The following is a 27,983-nucleotide window of genomic DNA, read 5'->3' as shown; positions in this document are numbered from 1 at the left end:
GGCACACCTTCTATTCTTCCTAGTTTTTCCCACTGGTGTTCCCGCCCAAAGTGGCACTGTAAACTGGGGGCTGCCATCTGATGTTGGCAGCAGAGGCTGGGGTTGCATTACAAAGGCGGCTTTCACCTTGAGCACTGAGCCCACCCTAGGGGAGGAGGAGTGACCCCTCCGCCCAGGATGTGCTTTGTTTCTGGTCCCAGAGAGTGGGGGATCTCCACTCAGGGGTCCAGAAACATGTCTGGTGGTGGCAGGCTGCCTAAAGGCAGTCTGTGACCTCACCAGGGTTGGAAGGTTTTCAGGGGGCACCTCTGAGGTGCTCTCAGAGTACATGTTTCAATAAATCCCCCACTGGCATCAGTGGGGGTTTATTGAGAGAAGTAGTTTCATACCAAACACTCATGGCTTCAGAGAAGCCATCATGGTGCTGGGGAACACAAGCGGTCGAGTGTCCAGACAATGTAGTCTTTATGGCTTTCCTGGCACTTACAATATCTAAGATTAGACATAAATATTGTAGGGGCATATCTGCTCATGCAGATATGCCCACACCTGGGATATATCGTGCACCGTGCCTTAGGGCTGTAAGGCCTGCTAGAGGGGTGACTTACCTATACCTTAGGCAGTGCTAGTTGGAACTGCACACTGGCAGTGTGCCATGTCGACTGTCGTTTTGTCTGAACCACGCCATTCATGCTGCAGTGGCAGTCTGTGTGGCCCAGGTGAGGGGTCCCTAGGAGATACTCTTCAGTCCCAATGCCCTAGGTACCCAGGTACCATTTACTAGGAACCTACTTAGGGCCTGGTGGGCTTGAAGGGCCAATTGTGGAACCGTTTTAGGGAAGAAGCACTGGTGCAGGGGATCTGGTTGGCAGGGACCCTGAGCACTACAATCGAAACCACAATTTTCCAGGCAAAAAGTGAGGGGCTAACCATGTCAAAAGAGGCACCTTCTCACACATGCATTCCGCTGGAACATTACATTAGGATTGTATTGTATAGTAACATTTATACAGACGTCTGTGGGGCGTTGAAGCGCTCGCATGGGTAGCCACACACTGTCTGGTGTATGGCTGTAAGTGTGTTGATTTAGAAATAAAGAGGACCCCCTTACATCCAACGGAATAGGGTGAATACCAAAGTATCTCAAAAGGTTTAACCTTTGGAGAATAAACACCACTTGTATCACTCTGTTCCACTCATATTGCTAACAGTCATTAGAAATGAAACCATATATATCCAATAGACAATCCTGACAGCACCAAAAGTATAAGACGGCAAGTAAGTTTATTCATTTAAAAACAGTAATCAAAAAGTACAAATAGTCATAAAAATCATGAGACATGATATTGTTCTAATCCAACAAATGATTCAAACAGTACAATAAAAAAATGACTGTTACACTCATATTGCTAAGTGTGTTGTCCTTGTTTTGATCCTCTGTGGAAAGTGTTTCCATGTCCTGTACGATGAGGCGTAGTTATTTTGTTATATAACGCAGCGCTTAGCAGTTTAACAGATGATAAAGGTGTGGGAGCCTATGGTTTTCAGTATGCTGGTGGCTCTGAATAGCTCTAAGAGTCGCTTTATGGATTGGTTTATGATCTTAGTGCACTTAGCTGGTTACTTCACTGGGCTGTCCATTCTGAGATATTTTATTTTAGATTAATATGGTCCAGAGTAGGCATACACTGGAGGAAGGCATAATAGAGAGAGATCTGCCGGGGTGGACTTAGGTTACATCATCCATATAAGACTGACATTGTGAGATACCGTGGAACAGTCATAGTGGAAGGCTTGTTGTGGCCTGCAGTGATGGACTATATTTATGTCCTACACTGGCCAACAGCATGTGGCTTCAGTTATATTCTATGCCTGTTCAGTTGGTGATGCGTGGTACAGAACCAGGTGATTGACATGACCCACAACAGTTTTGTCTTATGTGAGATTGAGAGCATCAAGCAGTATAAGGAAATTAATATGCAGTCTGTATGAACTACAATCAACTGCCAGACTGCTGGGTGCTATTGTTTTAGCATCTGTGCGGATCAGCAGGGTTATTTTGTATTCCAATTACATTATATAGTACTTACTACCCCTCATGAGGTATTGAAGTACTGTACACTGGGACGCTCCCTTCTGGTGGGGGGGGGGGGGGGGGGGGGGGGTGGGAGGGGAGGGGGGGAGGGAGGGGAGGGGGGAGGGCGGGGGAGTCAATCGAAGAGCCAGGGTCTTGAGGGTCTTCCTGAAGATGTGCAGGATGGCGGCGCATCTGATGTTAATCGGGAGCTCGTTCCAGGTCTTGGCCGTGATGTAGGAGAAGGTTCTTCCACCCGTTCTAGCTCTGCGGATTCACAGGGGGGCGGCGGATCAGAAGTTTCTCTTAGGTACGTGGAAGGAGATTCCATCGTTGTAATATTGGGGTCCAGTTTTGCGGAGGCATTTGTAGGCGTGGGTGAATATCTTGAAAGTTACTCTCTTCTCGACGGGGAGCCAGTGGAGATTTCGCAGGTCTGGAGTTCGCGGAGCAGAGACTTGTTAATCCCAGCGTAGAGGGTGTTTCCGTAGTCCAGTCTGCTGGTTATGAGTGCGTGGGTGACGGTCTTCCTTGATTCAGGGGAGATCCATTTGAAGGTCTTCGGGAGTATGCAGAGGGTGTTGAAGCAGCTGGAGGAGACGGTGTTGACCTGTCGGGTCATGGAGGGGGAGGAGTCAAGTATGATGCCGACGTTCTGGGCGTGGTCCGTCTGGGTGGGGAGGCTGCCGAGGGCAGTGAGCCACCAGGTGTTGTCCCATGCAGAGGGGGAGGGTCCGAGGACCAGGACCTCTGTCTTCTCCAAGTTAAGCTTCAAGCAGCTGCTCCTCTTAGGGTTCTTGGTGAGGGAGAGACTGAGCTGGGTGTCGTCGGCGTAGGCTACTATGCGGAGTCCGTGATGTCTGATGATGGCTGCGAGGGGGGCCATGTAGATGTTGAAGAGCGTGGGGCTGAGTGATGATCCTTGGGGTACTCCGCAGTTGATCTCTGTGGGTTCTGACACACAGGGTTAGTGGTTTTTTCAGTGGTTTAGTATTGCGCTCTTAAGGGAACCAACAGATTAGATTAAGAGGTGTCAGATGTGATCTTTAGTAGGAGGGCATATGTAGATGCAGGTAAATGGTTGGTGGTATTAATAGATGTGCTAGAGGAGATTAAGTATTGTTAGGTTGCAGAGGTATGACTTTTAAAGCAAAGGGTGTGATCTTTGCGATGAGGTGAGGACAGTTTGCAAAACTGCAATAATGTGGATTTAAACAAGCATGAATATCTTAAAGTAGTTATGCTCAGAGAGAAGAGGCATGCAGAGGATAAAAAGTAAGGGGAGGTTCATTTGAAAGAAAAACTAAAAGCATTGGCCTCACCCACCGGACAGCCCAAGCTGACTGTTGGCAAAAAGACCGGTTGTCAGCGTACAATATGTGTAGAGCCCACCCGCTGCTTGCCACTGGTTAGCTTTACAGTCCGTGGCATTTGCTTACTTTGTATTTGTCAGGTTGTCTGTTCTTTACTTCCTTTACTCGTGTCTGACCCTCCCCTAGAGCATGAACACTTTCCAGTGTACTTGTATCACACGCTTTTTGAGGCGCTGCTTTTTTGTTTATGCACTCTACAAGTGTACATGTTTCCCAGCTGTCTCCACAGTGAGATTCTCTAACCCCTCTCCCCTTTGCCTCGCTCAAGTGCTTTTCCCCTGCTTCCTCTGTGACGTGCATGCCAACGTGACCTCCCCCGCACACGTTGCTTTCTCGCCTGTGTGCTTTGACACCTGCATTGTCCAAAGTTCTCTCTTGCAAGTATGCATTTCTCCTCCTCCCTTCCCATTGCTCTCCCTCTCGCCAGTTTGCCCCCATCCTCTGTTTTGCTTCCAGACCCCTGTGTTGGTTCAGGCTCCACAGAACCGATATTGCTTCTGCACCCACCACCCAAGATGGTACCCGTTTTAACCCCCCCATTATTGTTGCACCTCCCCACCTGCATCCCCCTTCCAAAGAATGAGTGAGTGAGTGTGTTTTTATTTATTTGCTGATCAGAGTTGAATTAGCAGATAAAAAAAACAACCAGGTCATTTTGTAAGCATGCACATGCATGGTGCAGGCATCTACAAAATAGGTGTTTTTTGTTGTGTTTTTTTAGCCATGCTGAACAGCATCAGGGATGCTATACAACATAGCTTAAACCTTCGATAAAGCCGAAAGGCATGACCTACAGGCTTTGCCAATGTATGTTAAATACAAACCTTCCAGCTCCTCCAAACATTTTTTTACTATTATTGTTGGTGACAGAAACAAGAATAAATAACCTAAACAGGCACTCAAATCACAGGCAGTAATAATGTTACAATATCACTAACTACTTCATAACAGCAACTTAAAAAAGCAGAAGGAAAATAAATCCTTGTTTAACTGGGTAGCTGAAATGCAAGAAAAAGAAATAGCAGGTTATGTAATGTTAAAATTAAAAATAAAATAAAAAGGCATACTCAACAAGCTTTGCCACTGAAAAGAACGTAACTATTTTGGGAGGGTGTGAACAATGCACAGTCTTTGCGCCATCACTTAAAGGAATGGAAAGCCAATGGGAAAAGTGGGCTGAATCGTTGGCTTGTACTGTATACTGTGGTGGTCGGAAGCAAAATACGAATGGTAGCTTAACTGACCGATGGATGAAATCTGCTGAAGAATAGCCATCCATTAATGCATATTATGTATTAATTTGGGGGGGGGAAACAATCTGGAGATACAGCTAGAGCAGTCTCAAAGAGAAGACCTTAAAAAAAGAAACGCTAATAGGGTGCCACAAGAGGATCAGTTTACACAAGTTCATACAATAGAATTAAAAAAGAGGCCTGCTTCATTGAAGGAAAACAAAAAAGTATAGCTTTCTGCATACAATGCAAGTATAAGATAAATAACTGAATGCAACAAAAATTTATTTTCACACTTGCATTTTACTTTGTCTGTCCAGCCTTAACAATACTAAACTGACATTTCAAACTATCACCAATAGAGAGTAAAAAGATGATAAAGCACTGAAACTCTTGCAGTGGGTCATCGCTTATTATAAAAGGAAGCCTACCTCATTAGACCGCAGACTTAAACCATACGCCAGAACAGTTTTATTCCCAACTCCCCTATCAAATATGCACAAGCTGAAAGCTACTTGTTAACATTAAATGACGCAGAGTTTACCATCTCCCCCAAAATCTTAATTTTTTGGAGGGTCAACTGCATTTTCTTTTTTGGTCCGGCTTGGCGACACAGCTGTCAGCAGACCTTAAGTGATCAATGGACTAAATTTCAGAGTTAACTACGGAGAGCGAGAGAGACAGAGTTTGGTTCCACCCAGATGTTCCTTTCCTTGGGTGTAGCATTACATTGGGCAGAAGTGGTCTGCATCCCCTGAAAGAATGCTTGAATATCGGTTCTTTTCTGCGGTAGAGCGTTCGCTTCACCTAACATGGCTGTGGCATTCCAATGTAATGATGTAGCGCGATGTTATGGGCAAACCTGCCATCATGTTGCACTAGTACTGGCTGCACTATTGTTGATTTACCCTCACCTAGATGAAGCACTGCGGTCAACGTATGTCTATCTGTGCAGGCATTTTCAAGCTGGTCATCTTTCAGCTACTTACACAGATGTCCATAAATTACCCTGATTTCTGCCGTCAGTTAGCTTTTAAAACATTATCATTTCTCAGTAATTTCAGAACTTTTTATTCAACTTCTAACCAATCCCATTGCTGATCACATTCTGGAAGTGGGAATAACTAGTTATGTCTAAAGATACCTATGATTGGTGCATTGAGAGAACCCAGAAAATCCCAGCACACTGCACTGAATTTCAAAGTTGTGTTTGGCTGTGGAGTTTGCACATGACTCTGTGGTATATAAACACTGTCCAAGCCATGCTCAGAGTGGATCTGCTTATGGCTGACGGGAGGTAAGTCCAGCAAGAGAAGCATTATAGAGTTATGTCAGTGCAGGGTTAACAATGAGTGAGGTAGAAGAGTGAAGGGTATGTGATGTGACTACAGAGTGGTAAGTGCAGGGTGAGTTGTGGGTGAGAGGTGCATAAGTGCATGGTGTGCAGTTTATGAGTACAGGGTAAAAGGTGTTTGAGGGCAGGGCTCAGAAAATCCACTCGCCCGCTCGCTACGGCAAGCCAAATTTAATCAGGACAAGCTATTTTTTTAGGGCCTACTCGTCCTTTCAGGCGAGCTGAAAATCCTCTAACTTCAGTCACAGAAAGAAAAGTAAATGTAGGAAGACAAACTGACTTTTGACCTCTGTCTCTGAAAGCAGAGCAAATGTGACAAGATAACAAGATTTAAAGGCTTCTCTATTGCTCATGAAGTGAATGAGCAATAAAGATGCCTTTATATCTTGTCACATTTGCTTGGCTGTCAGAGACAGAGGTCAAAAGTCAGTTTGTCTTCTCACATTTACTTTTCTTTCTGTGACTTAAGTTAGAGGATTTTGCAAATTGAACTGTGTGACAATCGCGTTGAGACCCGTTCACGGGTCAGGTACATTACAGTTAGGTTGAGTAGATTTTTCAAGTTTCTAGACCAGCAGGTCTAGTAACATGTTGCTGCTTTTTGGAGCCCGGCAGGGTGAGTGCGTTGGATTGCACAATGACCAGTGTGTCTATACAAGAGCAAGTTTAGAGGTGTGCCCATATGAATGCAGAGGGGCATTTTTCAGTAAATGCAAGGTGCTGCACATTAAAGGCAGACCGGTTGGAACTGCCCTAGCTGATTTCATTTCAAGGTATGCTATCACAGACCCAGGGCCCGATTTAGAGTTTGGTGGACAGGGAATGCCGATGCAAATGCAATGAAGTACCCTGCTGTCAACCCCTTGGTCCGCCCGCCTCATTTAGAAACAGGCAGACCTTAAGTATTCCGTCAACGGAGCCTTCACTGACTCGCCATCAGTATATGTCTTGAGACAGCACCAGAGAGTGGGCCATCAGAGGAAGGGCATTAAACTGCCCGTCCCATTTAAGGTGGGCAGTGTAATGTATTTTTTTCCTTCCCATCACCGCCAAGAGAAAAAAAAAAAAAGTCAATGACCCCCAAATCCTGGAGAAAAACTCCTAGGGTATGGGGTTCATTAGCAGACAAGTGCGCCTATGCTCACCCCCTTGGTAGCTTGGCACAAGCAGACAGGCTTATCTCAGAGGCAGTGTGTTAAGCATTTGTGAACACGTACAGTAATACAGTGAAAACACTACAGATGGACACCACACAGGTTTTATAAAAATAAGTATTCTTTATATAGACTTAACACAAGACCACAAGCGAAATAATAGACTTAAGGATGGTAGAAGTAACTTAGTTCAAGTTGATGATAAATGCGACACGTTTCTCACAAAAGTACCTGGGATGCGTAACGCAAAACAAACAAAAGGTCCGCAGGGAGGGTGATGCGTCGGTTCCTTGCTTCTGTTCCTTACTGGAGAGGAGGTGATGCGTTGATTCTTGTACTGCATTCCGGTTAGGATGCGGCAAGAAGGCACCTCGATGCGATGCGACAATCCAGTGCGATGCGATAAGATGGACGTTTCTTAAAAGTTCCTTCTCCTTTCCTTGGCAATGAAGACACCACTTCAGGCCAACCCAGCAAACAGCACACTGGCAGGGGGGGCAGTCCAAACTCCTGCAGCTTCCTTGGTTCTTCTCCTAGGCAAAGGTTCATCTGTGGTTCCAGAAGTGATCTAAAGTCTTGGGGACTGGGTCACCATATTTATACTACTTTCTCTTTGTTCTCTGAAGGCAGAGGGTCCTGTACCTAGTCCAAACCAGTTCTGGGTGCATTCTGCCAGTGGACACCTTCTTCCTTTGTAAGCGTGGGCCAGGGTCCTCAGACACCACAGGAGGTGGAGCCAGCATTGTGGAAGGCAGGCATAGTCCTATTCAGGCCCAGGTGCTACTCCTCCCACCACTCTACATGCAGATAGGTCTATTCAGCACTGTGCTGACTCACCCTGTCTCCTGGAGCCCCTCAGCCCCTGTCACTCACAAAACCAGACATACAATACACAACCTAGCAGAGGCAGGCTTGGATGGTTAGGCAAGAAAATACCTACTTTCTAAAAGTGGTATTTTCAAACACAGAATGTTAAAAACAACTTCACTAAAGGATGTATTTTATCATTCTGAGTTCAGGCATACTAAACTCGTATTTCTACCATGTTCCCTGGGTCAGTTGGGATTATAAGATGTTATAATCAAACTGCCCATTCTGGCCTATGGGGACAGGTAGCCTTGCAATAGTGTAAAACGAAATAGGCTGTAATTCACTATCAGGTCATGCCACACACACATCAGGGCATGACCTACCTTTTACATACAATGCACCCTGCCCTAGGGCCTACCTTAGGGGTGTGTGATATGTAGAAAAGGGAAGGTTTAGGGACTGGCAAGTGGATGCACTTACCAAGTCGACATGGCAGTACTAGACTGCACACAGGCTCTGCAATGGCAGGCCTGAGACACACTTTACAAGCTGCTTCTGTGGGTGGCCCAACCAGTGCTGCAAGCCCACCAGCGGCATTTGATTTACCTGCCCTGGGCACACATGGTGCACTGTACTAGGGTCTGACAAGTAAATCAAATGAGCCAATCATGGAGTCACTAATCCATTATATCAATTGAACATAGGGAGCACTTGCACTGTGGCACTGAATAGCAGTGGCACAGTGCCCAAAGCATCTAACCAGCAAAAACATATAAAAAACAGAGGAGGCAATCAGAAAAAAAAAATGGAAGAGAGACTCACGCCAATGGTACCACACGTGTCCCCTCAAGCTGAAATGTGGGGAGAACTACCCTTCCCCTTAGGAGTTCTGTTCACTTAGGCGGAAAAATCTGGACAGACCATCAGCATTGGCGTGTTCTGTACCAGGGCAGTGTTCCACCGTGAAGTCCATCGCCTGTAGGGAAATGGACCACCTCAACAACTTTGGGCTCTCACCCATCTGAATCAACCATGTGAGGGGCCTGTGGTCTGTCTGAACCCGGAAGTGAGTCCTAAACAGGTATGGTCTCTACTTCTTCGGTGCCCAGACCACAGCAAATGCCTCGCGCTCAATTGCACTCCACCTCTACCTCTGTTCCCTTGGAAGTAACCTCCTACTGATAAAGGCTACAGGTTGGTCTAAGCCCTCCTCATTAATCTGTGATAGAACAGCCCCCACACCATGCTCTGAAGCGTCTGCTTGGACAATAAATTCCTTTGAGAAGTTGGGCGCCTGAAGCACGGGTGCTGTGCACATGGCAGTCTTCAGAGCGTTAAAAGCCTTCTGACAGGTGTCAGTCCAGTTCACTTTCTTGGGCTGCTTCCTGGAAGTCCGCTCAGTCAAGGGTGCAACAACGTTGCCATACTCCTTGACAAACCTCCTGTAGTACCCCGTGAGTCCTAAAAAGGCTCTCACCTGTGTCTGAGTATTGGGGGGTTCCCATGGCAGGATGATAACAATCTTGGGATGTAGGGGCACCACCTGACCGCTCCCTACCTGGTGCCCCAAGTACAGCACGGAACCCTGCCCGATCTGACACTTACTCGCCTTGATCGTAAGGCCTGCCTTTCGCAGTGCCATCAACACTTATCAGAGGTTGCGCAGATGTTCTTCCCAACTGGCGCTCTGCACTGCAATGTCATCCAGGTAGGCGGCACTGAAATACTCCAGTCCAGCCAACACCTGGATGACCAACCTCTGAAAGGTGGCAGGGGCATTCTTCATCCCAAAGGGCATAAGCAGGAATTGGTAGTGCCCATCTGGTGTGGAGAATGCTGACCTCTCTTTGGCCCCATCAGTTAAGGCGATCTGCCAGGAAACGTACTGAGGTACCGTGCAGCCCCTAACCGATCAATGAGCTCATCAGCTCTGGGGATGGGGTGCGCGTCAGTCCTGGTGACTTAATTGAGTCCTCGGTAGTCCACACAGAACCAGAGTTCGGGTGTGGCACCAGGCGCAGCAGCTTTTGGGACCAAGACCACTGGGCTAGCCCAAGGGTTGTTAGAGGACTCAATCACTAAGGCAAACATCTTGGAGACATCCTCCTTGATGTAAGCTCTGACTCGGTCCGTCACTCGGTAAGCCTTGTGCTTAACAGGAGGACTGTCCCCAGTGTCCAAATCATGGACGCACCACTCCGTGAAACCAGGGAGAACAAATCAGAGAATTGTCCCAACAGTTGGCGACAATCTTGCTGCTTTTCAGGGGTCAGTGTGGCAGAGAGGCGGACATCATCCACTGACCCATCTTGCTCTGTTGCAGACAAGAGGTCAGGAAAAGGCTCGGTCTCCTCCTCCATTCCATCATCTGTCGCTAGGAGCATGCCCATTTCGGACCTTTCTAAGTGGGGCTTCGGGCAGTTAACATGCAGGACCCGCAAAGGGTTCCTAGGAGACCACAAGTTCACCAGGTAAGTGACATCACTCTTGCGCTCCACCACCTCAAATGGTCCAGTCCACCTGTCCTGGAGCGCACAGGGCTCTACAGGGGCCATGACCCAAACTTTCTGACCAGGCTGAAGCTCAATCAGGGTGGCATTTTGATCGTACCACTACTTCATCTCTTCCTGGCTGGCTTCCAGATTCGCCTGAGCGAGCTGTCTGAATCGCCGAGTCTGGCTCCTGAAGGCCAGCATGTAACGGTATACATCCCGGGAAGGTTTCCTGGGAGACTGCGCCCAGCCTTCCTTGACCAGACTCAAAGGTCCTCTTACCGGGTGGCCATACAGCAGTTCAAAGGGATAGAACCCTAGGAACTTCTGTGGCACCTCACGGTAAGCAAACAGAAGGCATGGCACGAGGACGTCCCACTTATGCCTCATAGGTTCCTCAAGACCCATAATCATGCCTTTAAGGGTCTGGTTGAATCTCTCAACCAGCCCATTACCTTGGGGGTGGTAAGGAGTGACGAACTTGTATGTAACACCGCACACCTGCCACAGGGACTACATATAATTAGATATGAAGTTTGTACCACGGTCTGACACCACCTCTCGGGGGAGCCCCACACGGGAGAAAATCCCCATCAGTGCACGTCCCACCACGGGGGCCGTCACTGTCCTGAGAGGGATGGCTTCCGGGTATCGGGTAGCATGGTCCACGAAGATCAGGACAAACCTGTTGCCCAAGGCTGTCTTGGGGTCCAGGGGCCCCACAATGTCAATGCCCACCCGTTCAAAGGGGGTACTGACTACAGAGAAAGGTTGGAGAGGAGCCTTGTGCTTCCTTCCACTTTTCCCACTTGCCTGGTAGTTTGACAAGTCCCACAACGAGTGTCTGAACTCTTCCGCATCTAGGGCCAATAAAGGTGGGTGACACGCCTTTCAAAGGTCTTGTCCTGCCTCAGATGTCCAGCCAAAAGAACATCATGAGCCAAACCCAGTACGAAGACTCTGAAGGGCTGGGGTACCACCTGCACATGGTCTGACCCAGGCTCAGCAACCTTAGGCTCGCTATACAGGAGGTCGTTCTCCCGGTAGATCCAATGTGATCCAGACTGATCACCTGCTGCCTGGTTTGTGGCCTGTTGCCGCAAACCCACAAGAGAATGGCACTTCTTCTGTTCTGCACAAAATTCCTCCATGGAGGGGCCTCCTTCCTGCTGCCAATGGGTCAGCTCAGGCAGGTCCCCCAGTTCAGCCACTTGTTCCGCTGTAGGTTCCAGGGCATCCCCCTCAAGGTCTGCCTCCTCCTGGACCATTGGAACTATGGGGGCTGGTTTCCCACGCCCCCTACCTCTTCTCTTTAAGGCAGGGGTCTGGGCCATATTTTCAGGCTCCAGAACCTCTTGAACACCCCTACTGGCTGCCATAGACCGAGTGGTCACACACACTCACTCAGGCAGACCCAACATCTCCAGATGCGACTTACTCTCCATCTTAGCCCAAAGAGAGCTCTCTAAATCATTGCCCAACAGACAATCAACAGACATGGCTGGCCTCACCGCTACTTGAAGAGTACCTGAGACCCCTCCCCCACTCAAAGGGAACCTGAGCCAACTCACACTGGCTCTCTGAGTTGAATGCGGCAACTACATGGAAGAATGCCTGGGGATAACCTGCTCTTTGGACACCAGACGGCAACTGACAGCTGTCACACTAGCCCCTGTGTCTCTTAGAGCTTCCACCCTATGGACATTGAAGGTCACCCACTGCCTGTACTTCTTAAGAGTTATCAGGCAGCTGGGTCTTCGGGACCATCTCAAAGTCTCCTAAAGAGACAAGGGACATCTCTGCGGGACCCCACCCACCTTGGGTACCCATCCCCACCCCCACCCCCACCCCCAGGGCTACACTCGCCATCTGACGGGGTGGTGCACTAGGTGGTGCTTTGGAATCCCTCATGGGACACTGTGCATCATACCAACGGTGGCCCACTTGACCACAGGTAAAGCACTTAGAGGAGCCGCTGGGAACAGGTTTTCCTGTTGGGGCCTCTTGCTTTTTCTCAGGGGGAGGCTGGGAACCCTTCCCTTGGTTCCCTTGTGAATTACTTTGGGGCCCTTTCTGGAACTCCCTCGGTTTACCCTTGGTCCCCCCACTCCTCTTCTGGGGACCCTAACCACCTTTGCGAAGTCTCCCACATGACCCTTGTGGACCCGGGTGATGACTCCGCAGTACGCCTACTCAGCAAGCTTCCTAGGGTTAGTTAACTTGCTATCAATAAGGTGCTGGCGTAGCTCTGGAAAACAATTAGCAAACAAGTGCGCCCATGCAAACAAATCATAGAGCGCTTCAAAAGTATTCACTTTGCTACCCTTCACCCAACCATACATAGCTCTGCAAAAGAAATATACATATTCTACCAAGGTAGTTGCCTCCAGTTTCTTGCAATTTCTGAACCTCTGTCTATAGAGTTCTGGGGTCAAACCATACCTTGTCATCAGGGCTTCTTTCATGTGGGCATAAGACATCCTATTCTCACTGGGTAGGTCTAACAATGTATCCCTCCCATCACTCACAAAGCGGCCCCACAACCCCAATCCTTCTCAGGGACCCGGTGGGCCAACATTGCTATCTCGTAGGCTGCAAACCACTGCCCAATATCTTCCTGTTTATGGAATTCGCTGATGACATCCTTGGGAATATAGACTCTGCCTTCTGCAGGCACAGATGGTGCGCTGCCACCAGAGGGATTGATTTCTAAGCCTTTTGCTTTGAGCTTCATCTCCCTCAATATCCTCTCAAGTTCCAATCTCATTCTCTCTCTCTCCAAGAACAACCTGCTATTCTCTAGTTCCCTCTGACCCTCCATCTTAAGCCTTGCCATCTCCAGTTTGAGCAACCTATTTCTCTCCCTGTCTAACTCTCTGCGGGACAGAGACGCTGCTGCCAGGCGGAGACGGTACCCCTTCCCTGGCTGGAAACAATGGCCTATCCAGCTGCCCATCTGCATCCCCTACTGGCTCCACCACCAGATGTGGGGCATGTCTTGCTTCCACCCAGGCCCTCCGCACCTTTTGGTATTCATCCTTTTTGGTAACGCCTGGGGTAGCAACTTTAAACTTTTTGCAGAAGTGCTTTAGCTGTTTCAAACTGTAGGTTTCCAACCTCTCTTCCTCAAAATCTAGATTAATGGATGCAACAGATGCTGGTCTGCTCATGACAGTAAGAATTGGCAGTGCTCAGAAAGAATAACAGTCCAAGGAAACAAATTCTACTCAAAAAAAAGTATGCGGTTGCATTTGGTCTGCACTCACTATTAGTGTACACCAATCACTGTATACGAGGCACAAATGCAAGTCCAGAATCCTCACCGCTGACCACCAATGTTAGAACTGGGGGTCTCTAATTGGCAATGGTATACACCTTTCTCCAAATAGGGACCCTTGCTTCTAGTCAGGAAAAGGGGATTACACTCCTGGATAAACCCTGCTCACCCCCTTGGTAGCTTGGCACGAGCAGACAGGCTTATCTCAGAGACAGTGTGCTAAGCATTTGTGAACCCATAAAGTAATACAGTGAAAACACTACAGATGGACACCATACAGGTTTAATAAAAATAAGTATTCTTTATATAGACTTAACACAAGACCACAAAAAAGAAAAAAATCCACAATACTGTACTCAAAATAGACTTAAAGATGGTAGAAGTATCTTAGTTCAAGTTGATGATTAATGTGACACGTTTCTCACAAAAGTACCTGGGATGCGGAACGCAAAAAGGTCTGCAGGGAGGGTGATGCTTCGGTTCCTTGCTTCAGGAGAGGCGATGTGTTGCGCCTCAATGCTTGGCAGAGTAGGGGATGTGTCTTTTTCTTACCAGACAGGAGGTGATGCATTGATTCTCATACTGCGTTCCGGTTACGATGTGGAAAGATTGCGCCTCGATGCGATGTGACAATCCGGTGTGATGCGATAAGATGGCACCCTTGATGCGATGCGACGACATGAAGATGATGTGTGCACGCCCGATGGCTGTGCAGCGAACTCTAACTTTGGAGCCGCGACAGGCCCAGCGACAAGCTTCTCCGGTGATGCGACGGCGACCCTTGGGTGGCGACACGCTTCTCCGGTGATGCGACGGCAGCAGCTGCGACATGCTTCTCGTTGATTCGCTCTCCCAGCGGCACGCAGGCTTTTGCAGACAGAATTCCCACCAAGGAAATTCAGGGGGGAGCTTGTGGTGAAGTCTTGTAGCCCTGAGACTTCAGCAGGAGGGAAGCACAAGTTCAAGCCCTTGGAGAAATATTCTGCAAGATGATGAAAGTTCCTTCTCCTTTCCTTGGCAATGGAGACACCACTGCAGGCCAACCCAGCAAACAGCACACTGGCAGAGGGGCAGTCCAAACTCCTGCAGCTTCCTTGGTTCTTCTCCTTGGCAAAGGTTTGTCTTGTGGTTCCAGAAGTGATCTAAACTCTTGGGGTCTGGATCCCCATATGTATACTACTATTCTCTTTGTTCTCTGAAGGCAGAGGGTCCTGTACCTAGTCCAAACCAGTTCTGGGTGCATTCTGGCAGTGGACACCTTCTTCCTTTGTCAGTGTGGGCCAGGGTCCTCAGACACACCACAGGAGGTGGAGACAGCATTGTGGAAGGCAGGCACAGTCCTATTCAGGCCCAGGTGCTACTCCGCCCACCACTCTACACGCAGATAGGTCAATTCAGCCCTGTGCTGACTCACCCTGTCTCCTGGAGCCCCTCAGCCCCAGTCACTCATAAAACCAGACATACAATACACAGCCTAGCAGAGGCAGGCTAGGATGGTTAGGCAAGAAAATACGTACTTTCTAAAAGTGGTATTTTCAAACACAGAATGTTAAAACCAACTTCACTAAAATATGTATTTTATCATTCTGAGTTCAGGCATACTAAACTCTTATTTCTACCATGTTCCCTGGGTCAGTTGGGATTATAAGATGTTATAATCAAACTGCCCATTCTGGCCTATGGGGACAGGTACCCTTGCAATAGTGAAAAACAAAATAGGCTGTAATTCACTATCAGGTCATGACACACATCAGGGGATGACCTACCGTTTACATACAATGTACCCTGCCCTAGGGCCTACCTGAGGGGTGTCTGATATGTAGAAAAGGGAAGGTTTAGGGACTGGCAAGTGGGTGCGCTTACCAAGTCGACATTGCAGTACTAGACTGCACACAGTCTCTGCACTGGCAGGCCTGAGACACAATTTACAAGCTGCTTCTGTGGGTGGCACAACCAGTTCTGCAAGCCCACCAGCAGCATTTGATTTACAGGCCCTGGACACACATGTTGCACTGTACTAGGGTCTGACAAGTAAATCAAATGAGCCAATCATGGAGTCACTAATCCATTGTATCAATTTAACATAGGGAGCTCTTGCACTGTGGCACTGAATAGCAGTGGCATAGTGCCCAAAGCATCTAACCAGCAAAAACATATCAAAAACAGAGGAGGCAATCAGTTTAAAAAATGGACGGGAGACTCACACCAATGGTACCAGGTGTAACACCGAACATATGCTCTTCCATAACAGATTCATTTTCGTTCTCGTTATACCAAATCAAAATGCAAACAAAACCAGGAATTCTCAAACTTTTCATTGGGTGTAAACTGATGTCAATTAAGTTAGCCATGTTAGAGAGAACTGTGGCCACATCACCTCCACTTTTAATTATTACAAATTAAAAATTAATGACGTGGTCCCATGATGTGAAACCAACATAGCCTTTTGGAAATACCCCTCCTGCCCGAGTGACCAGTGATTTTTTTTTTGATTTTTTTTAAATAGTGAACCTCTTTTTATGTTAATAACTACAGATTTATTCACTTGTGCAAGAGTGCAAGGTGAGATATGAATGGTATGAGCATAGGCACAACTCTGTATAACCCACACTCCCAGTAACAAAATGAACAAACTTCTACTTTCACATACGTGCACACAAGAATAATATGGCCATGTTTCCACTGACCTGTAAATCTGGCTACTGCATCAATATGATGTTTTACTTGGACTGCCAGTTCCCTTGTGGGGGTCACAACAAGCCCCAGCAGAGGTCGATTTTTATCCACAGCAGGTGATTTTGCACCAGACGTACTGGAATTAAAATGAAAGTCAACATTTTCCAAAACCTTCACACACCCAACATTAGCAGATTCCTCCCCTTCATCATCACCGTTGTGATCGTCGTCCTCTTTATTATCAGTTCTGTGAATGTCTTTTGCTTTATCCTCTATAAAGTCTGTCTGTACATCTGCTTCAAGAAAGGGCTCGTCAGTCACACCCAGAACCTCTTCTTCCTTATCATTTGGACGGTTCTGGGCTTCTCGCCACTCAAGTATTGAATGGATCATGGGAATTGCAAAGGCCAGTGTTTTCCCGCTGCCTGAAAAAGAGACCATGAAAATGTATCGGTTGAATAGCAACAAAGCTCAAATATAAGCCAATAAAGGAGAGCCAACCCCACTATGTTCTTTCTTCCATGGTTGGATACTTCAAATGTGGACTTTGACATGCATGCCCACTAACTACAAAGGCTAAAACATTTGAATATTGGAACACAAAAAGAATCCTAGCATGATGTATGCAACTTGGTGCCCCTGCAATTATACACAGTGCAAACCACTCAGAAGATAAAGATACAGAGTCTACAAAATCGGAGCAGAATGAGATGCAACACAAAAGCTCCCTTGGGTCAACAATACATAAAAATTACACACTGCCAAAGAAACTGCCAGCAGGTCACTAGGAAAACTGTTACTCCATCAACTAGCGGTAACATCCATTTATTGTTCAACAAACGAGTAAGCAAATGGATTACTCACACTAACGCTGTAGAGCTTATACTGAAAAAGAACCCTGCTAGGGGCAATTTTTGCTAAAGAGACCAATGTATTAAGTGGTTTTAGAAAAAAAAAATCTCACTCGTTTCAAGTAGAAAAACCATCCTGTCTCTAGGATGTTAACCCCTTCCATGCTGGACGGATTCCCCTGCTGTGCTGATCTTTTCCTGCGCGGGCGTGGTCATGACGGAACGGTTCCGTCATGAGCACAGCTCAACCGTGGCTCATGACGGAACCGTTCCGTCATGAGCACCGAAGGGGTTAAACAATTTCCACAATGAATAAAACATTTAGGAAAATAATTTTAGCATGACTGTAAATATAGCTGATCATGGCTATTAGTTTAACTGGAAATGGTAAACTGAATAAACGGAGTCTATTTTTTACCTCCAATCTGACTTCAGAAATGCATCCGATGACCGTTTGTGCTACTGAATGGTAAACTATTTTTTTGTTTACATTCTAAAAAGACAGCTAACCACTTTCTTACTCATGGTTTTGTGGTTTCTAAATTCACGGAACCATATGTATTTCATGCGGTCTGCATCTTTCTAGACGTTTTTCAATTTTCAGAACCTCTTTTCGAGATATTGATTCACTGCCAAATGTATATGGATGGCAACGGGCTGCAACATTTTGTTTTTGAGCACCCAAGAGAAAAGGAGTGCAGCATGTCCACGTATCCCTGATGGCTGACAGGCAGGGACAGTGTCCTGTCTGCTATCAATCGAAATCCAAGTAAGCGAGTCAGACTATTCACAACCACCCTTTGCTCAAAATTGGTTTTTAATAGAATTGTCAAAATATCTCTCTCCTTTATTTTCGTCATATTGTGGGGGGATTGGACTGCTGTATTAGCTACATTTGTTTTAGGAATTGCAGTCTTTAACTAACAACCCAAACCTAAGCAAGTCTACCTCTTTAATTTATTTCAACAACAGTATTAATGATCGGCCTTGACAGAGTTTTAGGTAGTTTTTCCAGAGATCTTAGGTTAAACACTGTTTGCAGTTAAATCTAGTAAAGTTTCATGAGTGTCTTACACATCTGAACACCTGCACAATTGTGTACATGTGCTGGTGTCATATATTCATTTTTTCCGTTTCGAAGAAAGACGCTGAGCATAACTTCCGCCAGCAACTTGTAAGGTAAGCAGTTCCTCCTTTTGGCATGACCACTGGCTCACAACATTTTTTAAACACCGATTGATAGTCAGTTCCTTTTAGGACCAGTTTCGGACAGCTTTTGCTGTCTGTGAGATATGAGGTTGATGTTCTCAATACATGGTTTATATCTTTTTGTTTAGGCTAAGGCTACTCACTAACAATCTTTTCAATTTCATTTGTTTTACTTTGCTGTTAATAAAACGTTTTCGGATTTGCTGCTTTTTTCATCAGGATGCAAAAACTGGTGTGTGCATAGGCTTTCTTACTGCTGCTGGTCCATTCCCGAAAGTTTCTTTTAAGTAGTATTTTTCCATCGAGGTCTTTCATGATCACACTCTTCTTTTGGGAAGGGTTCGACTATGCTATCCTAAACTGTTCAACAAAGTGTCCTACTCCCAGCTTCCATATTGTTACAGCCCCAGGACTTTATTATTATAGCAGTTTCTTTCTAGGACAGCTAAGAGCAACACTCACCCAGCTATTGCCAAGCACATACCATAAGAAAACATTAGAATTGTAAGGTTTGCCATAGCATGTTTTAAAAAAGTTACACCTTTTGGCTTTGCCAGTAGTCTTTGCTTCATGAAGTGAAGCTGTGACAAGTGTCTCCAGGATAATCTAGACACTTGTTTTGGAACTGAAACGTCATTGACATGTTTAGCAAGTGGACTGTTATTAGTACCACTGGCTAGTCACAAACGTTGCAATTTTGGTTTAGTCCAAATGTTTCCAATCAGCAACTTATGGAGGCATGTCTCTGTTTTTGGCGTATTTCTTAATTACCTCAGTTCTTGATGTCACACATCATCACCTGGGCACTGCATAATCATTTGTCACTTGCGTATAGCACCCTTATTGAATATAACTATTTAAATCCCAATATGCCTCCAGCCATTTTTCACATACAATTTCATTAATGTAAAGCAACATCCCTTTGGGGTTATTGTTCTAATTAAGCCTTTTGAAAAGTAGTTATTATATCGAAATACTGATGTCTTATCTAGACCACATCTTTTTAGATAATTCATTTCAACAAATACTTTATTAAATAAATACTTCTGGAATCTTATCACATACTATTAGACTTACTCGAATTCCAAGGAACACACTGTAGCACCTTTTGGCTCACATACAAGTTGCGAATAATAGCACCTCTATCCAGAGAAATGGAAATAGCAGACACATTAAAAAACAAATTAACATGGCCTCCATATTCTAAAAAGCAAAGTAGTCAACCTGATCTCTTTTATGGGATCAGTCAGAGAGCTTGAAGCAGAGAGAACCTTACAAGTTTGTATCTGGGGTAGATCCGAGATCTAATGGAGAGATTCTTAATTCCACTGGAAATTAATGCATGGTTGGTCAACTAAGCACAGTAAACATTGATGTCTGCTTTACGAGCGTGCAACTTTAAAGTAGATTTTTATGTAACGTCTTGGAAATCCAACATATGTATAAGTGTTATTTGGCACACAGTGAATACAAACATGAGGCTTCTGATACAAAGTCTAGCAAATGCATTCGTAGGCACAACCATATTTTACTAGTTAAAACATGCAACAAAGTGTTCCTGTGTGAACACAGAAGAAAGTAAATTAGACATATGTTGCACAGTCCGTCACCTATATTCTATTCCGACAACCCTGCCAGCACCAATTACAAAACCATACAACAAATAAGTTACCTGTTTCTGCAGCGCCAAGGATATCCATGTGATCTCGGATAGCAGATGGCAAGGTTAGTGCCTGTATGGGAGTAGGAGCAGAGAAACCCAAATAACTCAAGGCCTGAAGAACTGGAAGTGGGACAAATAAATCTTTCCAAGCAGAAACATCTCCTTCCTTGTCTGAGGCTCTGGATGGGGCTTCAGCGGACCAGTTCTTGGGCTTCTTCGAAGCTTTGGGTATCTGTGGTTCTTCAGATGGTACCATCACCTTCTTTTTCACTCTCTTCTTTTTCTTTTTTTTCCGGCATAGCTGCTGAGTGGTATCCATTTCTGCAGTTGCTTTGCACTCATCAGCTTGGTCTGTGTGCTGGGATTCGTCAGCCTGGTAATCCTCATCATCCACAGATGCCTCACCCTGGTCCACCTCAGAGTTATTGTTTTCCTCAGCAATTTCTGCTTTCTCCTTAGCAATGCGCTTCTTTCTTTTATTCTTACGGGATGGCTCTTCCTCATCCTCCTCCTCTATGTTGAAGTCTTCCTTCCCTACGTCTCCCAATTGTCTCTTTGTGCCTTTACCTTTCAACACTTTACTAGAATCCAGCAGTTCATATTCAGTAAGTTCTTCAAAACACACAATATCGCCAAAATTCTCATCAGCAAAAAGGTTTGGGTCTATCACCACTGGCTTCCATTTGCCCAACGTTTTTATACCCTTTCGTTTGAATTTTAATGACTTAATGAATGTCTTAGATCTTCTAGGCTTCATTTTAATCTAGGAATGAAAGGCTGCAATATAGAAAACAAAACAACAAGTTTTAGATTCGAACTCAAGAGGGTAACATTTAACGGTAGTATACATTACTTGCGATGAAAGTTCAGGAGACTGAGCTACTAACAACTGTAAGCAACTGGACCCCAATGCTCTGTTCCCCCAGAAAGTTACACACTTGCTGTCAACAGTTCTATTTTTCACAAACAGTGGATAATAGAAACTCAAGACCTGCAGGCCACCAAGTTCTGGTGATCCAGGCAACACTGCAGGGCATCACCTGTTCCGACAGTGTCACTCGAACCATTGTCCTCCCACCCAGCACACTCCTTTCATGGTGACAGTTCATTTTCAGGGCTCTCCACAAGCCAATCTGATAGCTGTTGCCGCCTTCTTCTAGTATCGTTGTTGTTCCACATGGTGGAAGAGGCACACTCTCTTACTAGGTCACAGAAACATGTTTGAAGTAAAAAGACAACTAGTGTCTCTGATCTCGTCATTTCTGGGCCTGCTTTCACTTTCCTTTTGTAGTTCCTCCAAGTTATCAGTGTTCTCCCTTCCATGATGCAAGCACTGAGGAGTCTGGGGATGCATTTGTTACTTACTTGCGCCAAATTAAACTGCAGTAACAAAACCCTGTTACAATCAACTGTCAAAGTGAATAAAGAAAAGTATAGTAGAGCAGACAATTCTTCTCCCTTCTCAACTAACGGAAACTCAACCATTTGGGAATTATTATTACTTATTTTTTTTACATAAAAAGTATAGGAACTATTTTGCACAAACGTTGTTCCTCTGTTCACTTAACCACTTCGATCTCTGGCCACACTACATAATAATGCAAACAGACATGTGTCAACCAATAGGACAACACGCTCTTCAGGAAAAAAAAAATTTTACATTTATAGTTTGGCAGCACAACTATAGGAATTTTGCTTGCTCACTCAAAAGAATATGAATTAAGGGGGGCATGGCGATATAGACGGTCGCATAGCCCGGAGGCTCCTCGTTCCCGGCCCCTGTCACCAGCCGAAAACCCCAGCAAATCCCCCAGACACGCTGCCCTGCCGGGGACAAGGCTCAAGGAAAGGTAGCGAAGCAGTGGAGGGTGCCGGCAGCTGCAGAATGACCCGAGCGGGAACCACGGGCTATTTGACAGACGGCGGCGAAAATGGCGCCCAGACCCGAGTCCCGACATAACGGCTGAGCGGATGGGTCGGGTGTGGCGCCAAGGCAGCGGTAAGGGCACAGAGGATCCCAGAAGCACCCAGAGCTATGATATGTGCCGGGATCGCAGCCAAATCGAGCACGCGGCCTCAGGGCCTACCTCGCGCAAATTCAGAGTTGCGGAGCTGTGGGGACCCCTGATGGGACAGCGCGCGGGGAGCAGCACCCAGCCCCGGTGATTCCAAGGCAGTGGAGACTCTCAGCCCCAATACCAGAGGCCTCACCAGCAGGAGGGCGAGCTGAAGAAGGGGAGAGCCCCCATCATTGCTGAAAGCAGACTTGGCGCGCACAGGTGGCGTGAGCGTGCAGTGTGCAGGCCTACCTAGGCCTTCTTCGATAAAACCAGGCAGCCCACGCTCAGCGGTCCAGGCCCCAAGTGGAAACAGCATCAGAGGGGGCGGTGCTCGTCCCCAGGGAGTCTGGCGCCACCGGAGAGTGCACAAATATATATGCCTAGAGGTGATGCGGCGGGGCCGCCATGAGAAAGGATTGAGGCAACACACAGGCAGGCACTAGAGTGACCAGGGGCGACCCGTTGGACTGTGGATGGCTCCCTCTCCCTTCTCGGGGACGGCGGAACAGGAAGTGCGAGGAGACGGCTGCCCCCGCACTCATCAGGGGTCGAGAGAGGAAGCAACGGAGGGGGGCAGAGTGCCTTAACCTACACCTGAGCAGCAGTGGGCAGAGACTTCCGTGGGGCGGCCTGCGGACCGACTGAGTCACAACTCCAGCCTAGGAGGACCCTTGTCCCGGCCGGGCGGCGAGGGGGACCTCCTGGGCTATGACTCTCTCCCAGTTAGAGCTTAGCCAGGCGCTAAGTCTCAAACCACTGGCAGAGCTACGAGGGAGGCTGTTTAACCCTTTCGCAAGGGACTACCACAGCAAGGCCACAACACCACTGACACTGGCCACCTCTAGCACAGTCCATGCGCTCCAAGACCTCGACAGGTGCTGCAACCGTCCACTCCAATGGGGGTGACTCTCCGATGGCCTCGGTCCGCAAGAAGGGAGAGAGGTCCTTGAAGGAGATGCTCACCAAGGGACCCCTGACAGGGAACAGAGGCGATAAAACACCCCCGCTTTGACAATCCCTGAGGACTCAGAAGACAGATGTCCCGATCACTCGCTCCTTCCTCGAATCACTGCGAGGTCTTCCACATGCTCAAAAGCGTGGTGGTGGGCGAAGTGCGAGAGATCAGATGGGACGTCGACGAAATTGGGGAAGAGAGTCGCGACCATTGAGGAAAAGGAGCTGACCAAAGGGGAGGAGATCGAACAGCTCCAGCAAGAGGTGCTTCGTCTCCGTGACCAACAGATTGACCTGCAGGCGCATGCGGAAGACCTAGAGAACTGCTCCAGCCGGAACAACATTCGCATTCAAGGGGTCCCTTCGAAGGCGGAGGGGGTAGACATGGGTCACTATCTCCAAGGTCTCTGCGGGACATTCTGGGCGAACCGCAAGACCTTGAGATTCGCATCGACAGGGCACACCGGGTGGGCCTGCAGAGGCGCGCGCCGGCCCCTCCCCTGGACATCCTAGCCTTCCTCACAGATTTTCCCCTGAAGGAGCGTATCCTACGGGAGGCCCGCACGAAACAGCCCCTCACATACCAAGGATACCCAGTGGCCATGTACCAGGACTTAGCTTCCATCACCCTCCAACAGAGAAAAGCTTTCAAAGACGTGACTGCACACCTGAGGGGACAGGGAGTGGCATACTCCTGGGGCCATATCTTCCGCCTCATATTCAAATGGAACAGCAAGCTCCACCAACTTCGTTCCCTCCAAGAGGCTTGCAAGGTTCTCGGCTTGGAGCCACGGAGCACGGAGGGCTCGCCGAGACGCACACAGAGGCCGTCTGGAGATGGTTGGCAACGGGTGGGCCGCAGACGCACTCCCAGCCTGAAACTACGCCTGGATTCAAACACTTTGGTGCAAGAGAGGCAGGCGGCTCTGGATGCCATCCTGAAGGACACCGCTTCGATGGCTTCCTCCTGACTCTGTGGGGGAGGATAAAGTGGCATTCATATCGCATTGGCCGGGGATGGGGGTCCAGGCTGCTTGGGCCACATACTGACCCCGATTTCGGCTTTCCACATGCCCTCGTCTTTGGATGATGGGCAGGGGACATTGACTGAACATGGGGTCTTGGCGGTTGGGGTTAGGGAGGGATGGGGGGAGTTTGTGGGCGGGGGATATTGGGAACTTGTTGGGGTGGGGTTTTGGGTGGGGGGGCTGGTTGTCCGGTAGTTTGCGTAGTCAACATTGCAGATGGGGTTCTGGGGGCCTGGCATCCCGGGGGTCTGACTCTCAGGCTGGCCGCTATACATACCTCTGATGTCTTTCGACTCCCACTCATGCACGCTCATCTCTCTTAGGCGAGACGGGGACCACCTTCACATTGGGGAGAGGCACATATCTCTGGAGACACATTAGCGAGCGGGGCTCTTGTTGGGCATGGTCACTAAGGAGGTGAAGATCATTACACTCAACGTCAAAGGGCTCAACAACCTAGTCAAACGGAGGGCCATACTGTCCTTCTTGGAGCATGCAGAGACATCTCCTAGTCGGTGACCAACACCGCCTACAATCTAGAGTATTCCCACATCAATACTTTTCTTCGGGGGAGAAGAAGGCCGGGGTAGCTATTCTCGTATCTAATCGCTGCACGGGGGTGGTACTTGAGAAAGTGGCAGAAATAAAAGGGAGACTGCTGGTTTACACGATACAATTCGGCCCCCACACTATTGTGCTTGGCTCTTTGTATGCCCCCAATTCTGGGCAGGAGGCCTTCCTTAAGAGGGCTTTAACAGATGCACTGACTTCTGAGAATCGCATGACGCTCATCGGGGAGGACCTGAATCTAGTAATGGATTCACGCAAAGATAGAACACAGTCCACATACTCCCAGAGCGGGGAGCTCCCGCCGGATGAGAAACTTTGGCTGGGGGAGATGGGTCTTGTGGATCTCTGGCAAGAGGCTCACCAGAATTCCTCCCAATACACCTTTTTTTCTCACATGCACATAAATCGTATGCACGGCTTGACTACCTTCTCGGTACGAGGGAGATCGGTAGGGTGGTGGGGTCTGTGAACATTGAGCCGGCCGCGTTATCGGACCATGAGGCAGTAACCGTGACCATGCTGTTGGAAATGGCCCCCGCCCGACTGGTCAGTGGTGGCTCCGAGAAACGATGTTACATAGACAGGCGGTAGAGTAACAACTTACTAAGTGCATACAGGACTATCTGGCCCTTAATGACACGCCAGATATAGTGCCCACGAATTCTCTGGGAGGCGATGAAAGTGGTGGTCCGCGGTGAGCTGATCGCCATAGCGGCAGCTGACAACAAAGAGCGCAAGGAACTTCGTGTGGCGTTGTCCGCTCAGGTGCGGGAGCTTGAACGGGTCCAGAGCTGAGTTGGGGCACCCCGAGTGTGAAGGCAACTGAAGGCTGCCAGGGCACAACTGGCAGGGCTGGACCTCGATAGGGCGGAGTATGCGGCGGTCAGATTGAAACACATATTATATTGGGGGAGATCATACATGTCGCCTTCTGGCCGCCCGGCTCCGAGCCCAGGGACTGCGGACCCAGGTGCCTTTGCTACATGGCAACGGGCAGGAGGAGATAACGGGGGACCAAGACATTGCCAGGGCTTTTCGGGACATTTCTCAGACGTTATATGCGGCCGACACTGCCTCGGATCAGGTGTCATTGAAATACCTCAACTCAGTCGACTTATTCACACTCACTACTGACCAGGTGACGAGACGCGACGCCCCCATCCGGATCGAGGAGGTCGTCACAGCGATTTCACGACTTAAGTTGCTCAAGTCCCTCAGCCCAGGTGGGTTTCTGCCACATCCTGGCCCCGCTCCTGGTTTAATTCCTTTGGAAAGGAAACTCCGATCCTCGCCACAATGCTGGGGGCAGCCATAGGGGTCTTGCCAAAGCCGGGCAAGGATCGCCAGCAATGCGGCTCATACTGCCCCATATCGCTCCTCAACGTCAATTTTAAGATCTTTACCGGCATACTTGCTGCCCGGCTGAGTCCGTGCATGCTCAGCCTGATAGCGAGCCGGTTCAGGCTGGGTTTATCCAATCTCGCCAATGTGGGGATAACACCAAGCGGTTACTGCGCCTCATTGATAAGGCCCACCAGACGCAAATGGACGCGATTCTACTGACGATAGACGCCGAAAAAGCATTTGATTATGTAGACTGGCGCTTTCTGGGTCATTCGATGACTAGCTTCGGCATGGGGAGAGATGATTCAGGGAATGGGTGGGCTGCTGTTATAATGACCCTACTGCTGCCATCAGGGTAAATAGCTTATCATCACAGCCCTTCGTGATCCGGAGAGGAACCCGGCAGGGGTGCCCATTGTCCCCTCTTCTTTTCGCCTTGTACATCGAACCACTAGCGCAGAAAGTCCGAGCCAACCAAGCTATCAGGGGTATATCGTTTGGGGGAGAGACTCACCCATTCAGTCTCTACGCGAACGACGTTTTAGCGGCGTTGGTGGAACCGAGGGTCTCTCTCCCGGCATTCATGGAAGAGCTGGAGGCTTTTGGAGGTGTGTCTGGCTTCCGAGTCAATGTTGGGAAATCACTTATTTTAGCTCTGAACCCGGCGTCGTCCTCGCTCCAACTAAAGGATGGCTGCACGCACGGCATCGGCGTAGTGGACTCGATACCCTATCTAGGGTTGGAATTAGCATCGGCAGTGAGCCAAACGGTCCGTCTGAACTACTCCCGACTGGCCCATCAGGCAAAGCGGGACCTTGGCGCCTGGAGCAAACACCAGCTCTCCCTACTGGGGAGAATAGCGGCGGTCAAAATGTCCTTACTGCCCAAAGCGCTCTTTCTATTTCAGACTCTCCCAGCTCTGTCTCCCCCGGGGGCGATTACTTCGCTGCAACGCGACATCAACCAGTTTGTCTGGGCAGGGGCGAGACTCCGCATGAGCAAAGCACGGGGGTATAGGCGGCCCGGGCTGGGGATACCAGATCTCCTAGGTTATTATAAGGCGGCCCAGATGCGATATCTGGTGGAATGGGCTAGGCCAGAATCCGAAAAGAGGTGGCTCTTCCAGGACGCGCTCTGGCTGGATGGAATACCTCTTTGGAAGGTTCCCTTTTTAAAGAAGTCCCAGCGGCCTCCAGGCCTAATGAGATCTCCCATCACTAAATCAGTGATGTCTGTATGAGACAGGGTGGCGGTCTCTGGAAAGCTCACCACGTACCCTTCCCCCCTGACTCCTCTGTTCCGGAACAGTGAATTTACGTCCGGCTGATGAGACAAAACGTATACGCGTGGCGAGACACCTCGTGTCGCCTAGTGGGACACCTTTTCGATCTTCCAGGGGTCCTCTCCTTTACCCAGCTGAAGCAGGAATACAGAATTCTGGAAACGGAACGGTTCCGCTACCTACAGCTACGACACTGGGTACTCCAACCAGAAATGAGGGAGAAGGGGGGGCGCCGATTGACCAAGTATGAGAAATGGCTGATCACCAAGACCACTGACAAGGGTCTGATTTCCGACATGTACAAAATGCTCCAACATAACACACACCCGCAGGACACGCCAACCAGGAGGAGGTGGGAACAGGAGTTGGGAGGTGCACTCACACCAATAGACTGGGACGGGATCTACTACAGGGCGAAACATACAGCTCGAAATGTAGCTAGCACAGAATCTGCAATGAAAATTGCTACATATTGGTACCTTACCCCGGTGCGCCTTCACAAGCGCAATCCCCAGGGGAGCTCCGCCTGTTGGGGGGGCTGCGGCGGCGAAGGAACGCTCCTACACATCTTATGGGACTG

General features: G+C 48.3%; 1 protein-coding gene across 2 annotated transcripts in view; it reads right to left on the bottom strand.

Annotated features, from left to right (window-relative positions):
• Positions 1 to 27,983, bottom strand: part of DDX24 (DEAD-box helicase 24) — a 204,041-nt gene that overhangs the window by 138,540 nt on the left and 37,518 nt on the right. For both annotated transcript variants that reach the window (XM_085626472.1, XM_085626473.1), the window contains exons 2-3: positions 20,175 to 20,942; positions 16,454 to 16,867 (exon numbers count right to left, since the gene is read on the bottom strand). In XM_085626472.1, coding sequence (XP_085482598.1) covers positions 16,454 to 16,867; positions 20,175 to 20,922 — 1,162 coding nt within the window. In that variant the 5' untranslated portion in view covers positions 20,923 to 20,942. The remainder of the gene's footprint in view (positions 1 to 16,453; positions 16,868 to 20,174; positions 20,943 to 27,983) is intronic.

Source organism: Triturus cristatus, chromosome 9 (genome assembly GCF_964204655.1).
Source record: "Triturus cristatus chromosome 9, aTriCri1.1, whole genome shotgun sequence".
Taxonomy (NCBI): Eukaryota; Metazoa; Chordata; class Amphibia; order Caudata; family Salamandridae; genus Triturus; species Triturus cristatus.
This window is presented reverse-complemented; position numbering and strand designations above follow the sequence as displayed.